The 11,047-nt window shown below is 54.6% G+C and overlaps 2 protein-coding genes across 2 annotated transcripts in view; both read left to right on the forward strand.

Annotated features, from left to right (window-relative positions):
• FAM117A (family with sequence similarity 117 member A) overlaps nt 1-2,563 on the forward strand; it is a 21,960-nt gene extending 19,397 nt beyond the window's left edge. Inside the window, exon 8 of the mRNA XM_077776865.1 lies at nt 1,295-2,563. Coding sequence (XP_077632991.1) covers nt 1,295-1,595 — 301 coding nt within the window. The 3' untranslated portion in view covers nt 1,596-2,563. The remainder of the gene's footprint in view (nt 1-1,294) is intronic.
• Nucleotides 2,564-4,732: 2,169 nt separating this feature from the next.
• Nucleotides 4,733-10,622, forward strand: SLC35B1 (solute carrier family 35 member B1). Its single transcript, XM_077776834.1, has 9 exons — nt 4,733-5,024; nt 5,693-5,796; nt 6,360-6,490; nt 6,758-6,788; nt 7,591-7,748; nt 8,552-8,678; nt 9,388-9,494; nt 9,655-9,808; nt 10,366-10,622. The coding sequence occupies exons 1-9, from the start codon at nt 4,813-4,815 to the stop codon at nt 10,416-10,418; spliced, it is 1,077 nt and encodes a 358-aa protein (XP_077632960.1). The 5' UTR covers nt 4,733-4,812; the 3' UTR covers nt 10,419-10,622.
• The last annotated feature ends 425 nt before the right edge of the window (nt 10,623-11,047 follow it).

Here is an 11,047-nt window from a genome sequence, read left to right on the forward strand (position 1 = left end):
CTGGGTGGTTTTTTTTTTTTTTTTTTTTTTTTAATGTTTATTGTTGAAAGAGAGGCTGAGAGGGAGAGGGGCAGAGAGACAGGGAGACAGAGATCCAAAGCAGGCTCCACACTGACAGCAGAAAGCCCAATGTGGGGCTTGAACTCACGACCCACAAGATCATGACCTGAGCTGAAGTTTTACACTCAACCAACGGAGCCACCGAGGCGCCCCCCCCATCTTCTTTATCATAAGGATTCCTTACTCCAGACCTCCCTGACCTCACTCCTTTTATCCTTCCGTTTCCTCCACATGATTAAAAAGGCAGGTCAAGACCACAGGGTGAGTTAGAGCCCAGACCTCCTATTAAGGTCGGGCCGCCTTCTCGAGATGGTTGTTACCCTTGCCTCTCAGCAAGGGCTTTGAAAAGTCACGCCTTTCAAATGTGTTCAAGAATGAGATCCTTGGGGCGCCTGGGTAGCTTGGTCGGTTAAGCGTCCGACTTTGGCTTAGGTTGTGATCTCACCGCTCGTGGGTTCGAGCCCCGCGTTGGGTTCTGTGCTGACAGCTCAGAGCCTGGAGCTGCTTCGGATGCTGTGTCTCCCTCTCTCTCTGCCCCTCCCCCTCACACTCTTATCTCTAAAAAAAAAAAAAAAAGAATGAGATGATTCTTTAGGTCAGTAGATTTCAGTGGGGGACATCCTCCCCCACACCCCCACCCCAGGGGCCATTTGGTAATGTCAGAAAACATTTTTGGTTGTCACAGCATGGGAGGGGGGCACAGGTGCTCCGGGCACCTCGTGGTATGGCCCAGGGACGTGGGTAGGCATCCTACGAGGCCCAGGACGGCTCCCCGCAACCAAGAATTATCCAGCTCCAAGCGTCAATGGTGCTGATGCCAAGAAACCCTGCTTTAGGCTATAAAAAGTTTCAGAAAAATCATTTTGCCTGGGTCTCTGCTTTCAGGCAAGCGGTCTGCCCCCCAAACACTGCTTACTGTTAAAACCTCTCAAATTAAAAGATCCCTTGATTTCCTCTTCGAAAATCCCATCGTGGGGAAGTTCTTCCCTGTTTCTCACTAAAGGAGATTTCCTGTTGTTTAGCCCTATTCCTAATAAATGGAGAGCTGAGGGCCTAAAGATGGGTTGTTGATCTGTAACCTGTAGTTTTCTCGCCAACTCACCATCCCGGTTGAGCAGGGACCCAGCTCCCCTCCTCCCCTGAGGCTGGGACAGCTCACATCCTCTTCTCACTGGCTGTTTCTCTCCCTGTGTGTGTGTCTCTCTCTCTCTCTCTCTCTCTCTCCAACCTCCAGGTCCCCAGGCCCTGACCTGGCCTTCCTGACTTCCTGCCCTGACAAGAACAAAGTCCATTTCAACCCGACCGGCTCGGCCTTCTGCCCCGTCAGCCTGATGAAGCCCCTCTTTCCCAGCATGGGCTTCATTTTCCGTAATTGCCCCTCAAGCCCAGGGGCCCCCCTCCCCCCGGCCAGCCCCAGGCCCCTGCCTCGGAAGGATCCCGAGGCCACCAAAGCGTCCTCGCTGCCGTTCGAGCCGTGGCAGCGCGCCCCGCCATCAGAAGAGCCCGTGCTTTTCCAGAGTTCCCTGGTGGTCTGAGGGCCCCCCACTCCCACCCCTTCGCCATGGAGACCAGTGCCTTGGTGGCAGGCCCCTCCCTAGCTCCCCTGACGTGGGGGGTGAAGGAGCCCTTCCCTTCCGGCCTTCGAGCACTTTCAGTTATCGTGTCAAAGCCCCGGGTCCTCTTTCTGATGGACACCGGCCCCTCCAGATGTGAGGGGACCTGCCTTCTCCACTAGCAGCTGGGCAGCTCACAAGCCACACCTGCGTTCCTGCCGCCTCTCTCCCTTGGTGGACACTCACACAGAAGGTCTTGGGTCCCCTTGGGTCGCCCAGGGGGCTGTATGTGGCGCCCTTGACCTTGTCATGGAGCAAGTTGGCCATGATTGAGGGAGAGGGGACCCTGCAGATTCCCTTCCCTCTCCCCCGCAGCCACGGAGGAGGAGACATGAAGATAAATACCCCCCACCCCTTCCCCATGCCTCCCTCTCATGAGAGGAGCCGACCAAAGCAGCCCTCCGGAGCCAGAACAGGTGACCAATCCAGCTGCTGCCAGAGGCGGGGACTGAGTGTCTTCCCAGGTGGCGTTTTCATCTCGCTTTCACCCTAAGATTGTCTTAGGCAGCAGCGCAGCTTGCCCAGCCCCAGGTGGGCAGCGGGGGAGAGGGGCAGCTGGCATTCCTCCGCGTGGCAAGGGGAGGCTCTACCCCCTCCACCTGCCCCGGGACTGGGTTGGATTAGAAAAATGCCTATTTTTCTTGTATCGATGTAGAAACTCTATTTTCTCCCAAAGACACTATTTTTGCAGCTGTTTGAAGTTTGTATATTTTCCGTACTGCAGAGCTTACACGAAACTGAAGAAGAATGTTTAATGTTCAAGTTTTCTTATCCTGTGTTTAGAAGTTGTTTTTTTTGTTTTGGTGTGTGTGGTTTTTTTTTGTTTTTGTTTTTGTTTTTTGTTTTTTTTTTGCAGATCTTGGTGTTAATAGACCAAATAAATAAGTATTCCCAGCAGCCTGAGGTTCTGTTAGACATGGTTTGCGGGGAGGGAACGGGATGGAGATCGAAGGTTCCGTGTTGATCATTTCATGCTTCTCTTCAAGAGGAATCTTTACACATAATGATGTGGCTGTGGGTGTTGTATGGACGGACAAAGTTCCTGTCCTCAGGTCACTGGGCGTGGCTTCCAAGTAGCAGGTCCACGGAAAGGCTGTCCAGAATGAAGAGTGTGGTGGAGGGGGGGTGAAGGAGTCCGTGGGGGGAGCCCTTTATATTTGGATGAGTCCGGAAAAGCTCCCTAGAGAGTGTGGGTTTCACAGAGAGGAAGCAAGTTTGACATTGTGGGTGCAGGGAATGGCAATCGGGGTGAGACTCTTGGCCCAGTTTTCAGAGAAGCTTTAGCTTTTGTGGAGCATTCTGTAAGGGCTCAGAGGCTTTGAGGGGAATCGGGAATAACCACCCCAACGTTCCGATGGCACCGTGTGATATACAATCATTATCACCAGACGCATGATCACCACTGTAGGGGTGGAAAGGTGACTACCCCAAGGGCAGGCGTAAGAACTACAATCGCATCTATCTTGTAAGACCTCAAGACAAACTCCTAAGGCAGGCTATCCCTGTAGGCGCTGGCTTGGTAAGGAAGGGTCTAAGTGCTTGACATAAAACCTTACCGACATAGCCCAACACCACAAAGATGGAGAGAAAATGGGATAAATCCCACTGTACTGATGAGAGAAAGGCAGAAAGATTGTATAACTTTGCCCAAAGGCACAGATATCAAGTGGGAGGGGGCTAAGATTGGGAAGCAGACCGTTTGAATCCAGCGCCCATGCTTCTAACGCAGCGCTCTCCCGCTTGTTACTATTTTCCCGTTAATTTCAGATGAGGAAACTTGACTCAGAGGTCAAGAGAACTGTTTGAAGTCCCAGCTGGTGAAGAGGCAGGGCGGGGACTGGAACCCAGGGCTCTCACCCCAGCCACTGCTCGGTGCCCTGGAATCACAGGCTGATTCGGTAGAATGAGCCACAGGGCAAGAGAGCAAATGGGGGAGGGGGAGCGCCCTCACTAATAGGAAGGAGACAGGGGTTTGAGGACAGACCCTGTCTTCTTTCTCTCACCCCTCCCCCCGAAAGACGTTTGGCCTCCCCCCAAAGCCTTCGTGAGTCAGGCCCGGAGTGATGGGTGTGGTCCTGCCCCGTGTTTCCTTCCTTTGCCTGCGGCTGTGCCAAAGCAGTGGGCTGTTAGAAGCGGGGAAGGAGCCTCGACCCAGATAGCAGCCCAGAGTCCGTGGACTAAGTGGGCCTCCGGGGTTGTAGTGGAGAGGCCTGGGGTCTTGCCCTAGCTCTTGGTGCCAGCAGGTGGAGGCCCAACCTTTGGGTGAGGGAGGGGGTCCAAAATGGAGGTCATTAATGGGAAAGAATCTGGAGGGCGGCAGGCCCATTGGTGGTGGTCTGTAAGAAGACCCTGGAGACAATCCACTTGGGTAAGCCTCCGTTTCCACCTCCGGGATGTGAGGAAGTGCGATCAGAGTTGAGAAGGTGTCATGACGAATAATGCCTTAAACTTGCACAGCACACTTCACGGCGTATGAAACACTTTCACAAACCTCAGCTCATCTGATCCTCAGAACAGTCAAGAGGCGACAAGGTGGCTATTCCTAATTGAGGCTGGGAAAACTGCGGCTTGGCCCAGAGTCAACACGCGTTAGGTTACCCTCCTGGAAGCCTCTCCATGTGCTCTGGAGGGAGAACCGCTCTCGAACGCCTGCTCCTCTGGCAGAGGCGCTGACGTGGGGCAGCAGCTAGGGGGCGCTGGGGTTCCACTAGACTTTCCCGGCGTTAGGACCCAGCGGGAGCCTGACCGCTGACCGGGAAAGCGACGGTGGGATTTGCCCAGCTGGCCGCTGCCTCCTTCCCACTCACCTGTCTGTCTGCGCGCCGCGCAGCCAATTGCTGACCTCCACATCCTCATACGTCATCACTCCCCGCCCGCCGGGCGCCTAGGCCGTCCCGTGGAGCTCCGGGTCGCAGCTGTCCTCGGAGTTGCCTGATCGGAAGAGCTCCAGGACAAGGAATTAACTTCGGGGTTCCTGGCTCTCTCGGCCACCAGGGAGGAAGCCGAGCTCCCAGGACGAGTCTCCTTTCCTTGGGAACGGTTTCTGGGTTCCCGAGGCGTTTCCCCTTCGGAGACCCTGAACCGGCAGCTCTGGCGGTGGCTGCTGGGGCCTGCTGAGCAGCGGTCGCATGCAGCTCCTATGAGGTCCCTGTCGCCGGTCGGCGATGTCCGGCTGGAGCTGTCTCCGTCGCCGCCGCTGCCGCTGCCGGCTGTGAGCGGGTCTCCGGTCGGGTCGTCCGGGCGTCTCATGGCCGCTAGCAGCTCCCTGGTGCCCGACCGGCTGCGCCTGCCGCTCTGCTTCCTCGGCGTCTTTGTCTGCTATTTCTACTATGGGATCCTGCAGGAAAAGATGTGAGCAGATCCCCGGGGCCGGAGCGCGCGCTTGACCCCCCCTCTCTCCTGCCCCTGACCCGGGTGTTCCCTCGTGGCCGCCCTCCCAGCACCCCGACCCCTTTGCAGCCGCGCCTGAGCCGGCTCAGATTTCCAAAACGCCAAAGTTGGTCTCTGGATTCTCGGGACCCGGTTCGTTTTCTTCCCTTGTGTTTCTCCCTTTTGCATCTAAAGGCCCGAGTTTTACAGGCTGAGAATTCTACCCCCTCCCCACCAGGTTTCCGTGCCTGTGCCACCTCCTCTTTGGTACTTCCAGATCGTTGCAGACCGCGGGTTCTTTTGCCCTGGGCTCTACTGCGGTAGCCCATAGCCCATTCATCTGCTGCCCGGGGTACCTCGTTTTACCGTCTGGTGTTCCGCGGCTCCTCTAGCGCCATCCCTTACGGCTATTCTTAACCTAGTCTGCGGGATTAGCAGGCTGGGATGTCTGGTTTCGAGACCCAGCAAAATCAGCCCCTCTTGCGAATGAGGCCAGTGATCCTTACCAAACTACCCCCTTCATCCAGGGAAGCAAGATCATATTAAAGCTTTCCGTGGCTCTGGACATCAACATACTAGATGACACTGAGAGGGAAACACACTAATTCCTCTCCTTCCCCGCCCCCCCCCCTTTCTCATTTCATTCTTAGAACAAGAGGAAAGTATGGGGAGGGAACCAAACAGGAGACATTCACTTTTGCCTTAACTTTGGTCTTCATCCAATGTGTCATCAATGCTGCGTTCGCCAAGATCTGTGAGTACCCGTATGGTAATCTGTTGTGCGCTCTCTCCGTATCCACCTTTCGAGGCTTGACTCAAGATTCCCACCTTCTTTAGCACTTTCACAGCCTCTCTGTTCAGCGTACAAAAGTAATGGTGTTGGAATGGGGCAAAACTCTATTTCCTTAAATTAGACCAACGTCTGAGTCAGAAATGTGCAGAGAATGGGTCTTCTGTGTTCCAGACCCCCACTGGGAATCCTGCCTTTTTTTTTTTTATTCTTCCCTTTGATTTTCCTTTAGGTGTCAGCTTCAAACATGTTTTGAGCTTCTCTCTTTGTTCCCTGGGGGCTACAGCAGGGCGAACTTGTCCCTTGAACTGAACGAGCCCCCATCCCTGCTCTGCATGTGGCCTTGTGTTAGGCAAAGGCGAGACTGGAGAGTTTAATCTTCAGAGATTTCCCAGTCTTAAGAGGACAGAAATATCTTGTGCTGCTCGTCTTATTCGACAGGCTTCTTTCATGTGGCTTCAACTTTTGCTCAGTAGTCCGTCCTGGGCCGACCAGGGTTCTCTTACATGCTTTTTGTCTTCTCTCAGTGATCCAGTTTTTTGACACTGCCAGGGCGGATCGTACTCGGAGCTGGCTCTACGCCGCCTGTTCTGTCTCCTATCTGGGCGCCATGGTCTCCAGCAACTCAGCACTACAGTTTGTCAACTATCCGACTCAGGTGAAGCCTCAGGGCGGGATGAGGGTTGGCTCAGCGCTAGTGTGAAAAGAATTAAGGGTTCTTCGCTCGGGTCTGTGACTTAGGCAAAAAGAGAGTGGGTTGGAGAAGTTCAGAGGCCAAGGAACCAGAGACCTGAGGGTCAGCGGCGGTGGGTTGGCCGCAACAGCCTGCGGTTTCCGCCACATGCCCCTAGTCGCCCATCCTAACGTCGCATGGTGCCTGGCACGTCACCGATGCTCAGATATTTTTTGCTGGCTTTAATTTCAGGTCCTTGGTAAATCCTGCAAGCCAATCCCAGGTAAGCAGAAGAAGGTGGCCCCCATCTACCGTCCTTGCTTTTCCTGGAGTAAGCCCTCTGCTCCTGCCGTGTATCCCTTTGGGTCCATCACCCCATCCCAGCTGGCCTCAGAGCTGCCCCTCCGTCCCTTCCCGCTGCCATCCTGTCATCCGGATCGCTTCCCATGGTGTCGGGTGTGCGCGAGCTGGAGGCTGATCTAGTCCGCTTCGCGTGCCAGTCACTGTGGTCACCTGTGTGTTTACGTAGTTCGTAGGCCCCCTAAATCCCATTTTGTTGTGGGTTTTTTTTTGTTTGTTTATCTTTTTGGGAGAGAGAAAGCATGAGCGAGGGAGGGGCAGAGAGAGAGAGAGAAAGAGAGAATCTTAAGCAGGCTTCATGCTCAGGGTGGAGCCTGACTCGGAGCTCAATCCCACAACCGTGGTCATGACCTGAGCCAAAATCAAGAGTCCGGATGCTCAACCGACTGAGCCTCCCAGGCGCCCCCCCTCTAAATCCCATTTTGATTGTCAGTTTCTTTGTCTAAATCTCTCAGGCTTCTCCCCTGGCCCCACCCTTGCCCTGTTCCTTCTTGGACTTTTCACCTTTGTTCTCTGCCTTTTCCCTGCCTTATACCCTTTGTTCACCCTGTTATTCAATCGTTTCTATCTGGGAGCCAGCCTTGCGCCTTCCTCGTTATCGCCTGTAGGTCTTCCTTCTCAGACATTGTTTTCTCTCATGAGTCTTTTCTTGACTCTTGAGAGAAGAAGGGTGGGCTCATCAGTGCCTGTGGGTACCTGAGTTTTCCCCGGTTTCTTCCCTGTAGTCATGCTCCTTGGAGTTACTCTCTTGAAGAAGAAGTACCCAGTGGCCAAGTACCTGTGTGTGTTGCTAATTGTGGCTGGAGTAGCCCTTTTCATGTACAAACCCAAGAAAGCCGTTGGGGTAGAAGAGCACACAGTTGGCTATGGAGAGCTGCTTCTGGTACGTGACCCTGGGGGGAGGGGCAGTCTTTTCCAGTTATCATGGCCACAGAGCCCCCCCCCCCCCACCCTGGGGTTACACGTCCTGAGAGAGCTTGAGATGCTCCGTGGGCCCCACTTCTGGTCTTTGCCTCTTGCTGCATGGCCCCTGGCTCTGCCGAGGCCATCGTGGGAAGTCTGAAATACTTAACTACAGCTCCGCTCTCCTGGAGAGGGGATGAACCTGAGGCCTGCGTTTAAATAATGGTGTGGGGGCCGCAGCGACCTGAGGGCAGACAGGGAGGGAACTGCCTGTCTCTCACCGTGGCTTTTCTGAGAAACCTGGAAGCCAGAGGCTAAAATAAAAATACAGTAACTGTTGCTTACTGTGTGTTAGGCATTCTCCCGGGGTGTTTACGTATTCGTTGGTTAATTTTTACAACGATAACCTTATAACATTCGTGGTATTCTCTCCAATTTCCCTATGAAGGAAGGGAGACACAGAGAGTTAAGTCACTTGCCGTAGTCACACAGCTGGTAAGTGGCCAGAGTTAGTGGCTACCTGTGCCCAGGGTTCTGATCTGGGCAGCGCGACCGCAGAAGACAGTCTAGAGCACTACTCCACGCCTGGAGGCTGATGTGCTAGGACAAGATTGCCTTTCCTTCCCGTCATGAAAAATGCTTCATGGCATTGTGTCGGGAAGTGGTAGGCTTCCCATCCTACTCTGATTACGTGGTGACTGTTATGGCTCAAATCGGCTGGCGTTCTANGGGTGGGGGTGGGGCCTGGTGGCCTCCCTGCACAGCGCCCACTCTCTTTTCCAGTTACTGTCTCTGACCCTGGACGGACTGACGGGTGTCTCCCAGGACCACATGCGGGCTCATTACCAAACGGGCTCCAACCACATGATGTTGAACATCAACCTCTGGTCGACCCTGCTGCTGGGGGCTGGTAAGGAGCAGCTGGTGGGTCTTTCCGCGTCTCGCCGGAGGGCAGGCCACCCTTCGCCGGCCCCTCCCTGGCGCGGAGGCCAGCTCTAGCTTTGCCCAGGCTGAGGGCCTCCCTGGGCTCGGCGATGCCCTTCTGGCCGAGCCCCTGAGAAACCTTCCTGCAGAAACCCCCCGCAGGCCGTGTGCTTGCTGCTCGCTGCACAGTCGGGTAGGTCACGGGGCTTCCCTGGGAGCCCGCCGTCTGTGGAGAGGGGCGAGATGTCGGTACTTGGCGCATCCTGAATATAGTTCGAACGTGAATGCGTCTGCTTTTAAATCAGCGCTTCCTAACCTCTTCTGCAAATCCGGACCCACGTGGGAAGTATTTTATGTCCAGCATGGTGGGCTTGACAGAGGAGGCTGCTGGTGGCCGGAGGGGCCAGTGCTTGGGGCTGCCTCGAGCCGGGGGCGTGTGGGTCCGTATCTCCCCACCATCTGAGGGTCTCTGATTCCAGCGCCTTTGGCAGAAGTGAGGAAGCGATTCCCAAGCCTCTCTTGGGAGAGTCTTTAGTTCGTTTCTCTGATCAGAAAACTAGGAGGTTGTCTAATGGGACAGTCTTTCCACGCATTTTCTTGGGGGGTACTTCCGTGGGCTGTGCACGGGCACACACACCGGTACATGTACGTGACCCGTGCACATGCACCACTCACCCCCGGATGTCTTTCCCTAGGAATCCTGTTCACTGGGGAGCTCTGGGAGTTCCTGAGCTTTGCCGAAAGATACCCTGCTGTCATCTATAACATCTTGCTCTTTGGTCTGACCAGTGCCCTGGGTCAGGTGAGCGCATCAGGCCGGGGTGGCATGGCCTCCCTGAGAGAGACTGGCCTGGCTGGGGGACGGGGGGTGGCACAGCAAGCCCCGATGGCCCGTCACGGACTCCGGACCTCGTGGCGGAGCCCCAGGAGCCAGGCTGACGCCGCCCCCTTGGTCTCTCTAGAGCTTCATCTTCATGACAGTTGTGTATTTTGGCCCCCTGACCTGCTCTATCATCACTACGACTCGGAAGTTCTTCACCATCTTGGCCTCTGTGATCCTCTTTGCCAACCCCATCAGCCCCCTGCAGTGGGTGGGCACCGTGCTCGTGTTCTTGGGTAAGTGCCCCGCAGAGTAGGCCTCTGGGCGTGCAGGGCGGCTGGGATATGTTCCCCCCCCTTGAAATGTCTCTTTGTGAAATTTATTTCATTGTTTTGGAGACCACGTTTCTAAAAGAGGAAAGGAAGCATTGCCTCGAATCCACCCTTCCTGAGGCACATTTCATTTCAGCGATATTTCTTCCTCTGGTGGCTTGAGTTTCCTCAGACGCTGAACAGGACAGAATTATGCCACGTGCTCCCTACTGCTCGGTGCTGCTGTGGATGAGCCGAGAGAACTAGTCAAGTCATTTTGACCTTTTTTCTTTTAGTTTTACTATATTTTATTATATCTGTGTAATTTCCAGCGTCTTGGTGGTGTGTGTTTCATTTGACGCCATACTGCTTTTTCTCTGAGGGAGTCCGATAAAACCAGTGTCTGCAAGTTAGCTTTATTTAAAGCGCCCAATTCTGGGGGGACTAAGGCTGACCTCCCTCTCCCCTCCCCCCACTCTCAAAATCATTGGCAGGTTTCCTTTCTCCTCACAAAGCTAAGCCCACCTTCTCCCTTCCTTTAGGTCTCGGTCTGGATGCCAAGTTTGGGAAAGGAGCCAAGAAGACATCCCACTAGGAACAGAGAGACTACCTCCACTTCAAGAATATTTAAGTTATTATCTCAACTACGGACATCTCTCGGGCAAACGGACACAATAGGGAAAAAGGACTGGGTTCCAGTCTGTTCGGGGGGTTTTTTGGTTTGGTTTTGTTTTCAGTTTTTTAAGAAAAGGAAGCCAAATCACGTACTCTGTAAAAAAGCACTTGGATTTTAACAAGACCGAGTTGGCAGTTTCTGTTCCCAACGACCCGGAGCACAGCCCGGCGCAGAGAAGACAGAGCGGAGGGGCAGAGCTGATGCCCTTTGCCCAGGCTCCCTCTCAAGCATAGGTCCTCTGGGTGGGTGGGTGGCTGACTGCCCCCTGGCGCCAGAGCCTTGCCGGGAGGGGCGTTAATGGCTGCACAGTTCTGGTTGTGGCCTCTGTTCCCACAGGTGACGGTCTAAATATGCCAGGCTCGGGGGGGAGAGCGGGAGCCTGGCTGTCAGAGCTAGAGACTGTGAAAATCGCTCTAGTTCTTCAAGCTCTGCTGGGCAGATATTTCTTTAAGACCCCCCCAGATCTATCCTTTCCCCAAAGAAACCTCTGTTGAAGTCGGGGGCGAGGGGTGAGCCCAGAGCCGCAGAGTCTGCTGTGTTTTCACATT

This window comes from Crocuta crocuta, unplaced genomic scaffold (genome assembly GCF_008692635.1).
Source record: "Crocuta crocuta isolate KB4526 unplaced genomic scaffold, BGI_CrCroc_1.0 scaffold352, whole genome shotgun sequence".
Taxonomy (NCBI): domain Eukaryota; kingdom Metazoa; phylum Chordata; class Mammalia; order Carnivora; family Hyaenidae; genus Crocuta; species Crocuta crocuta.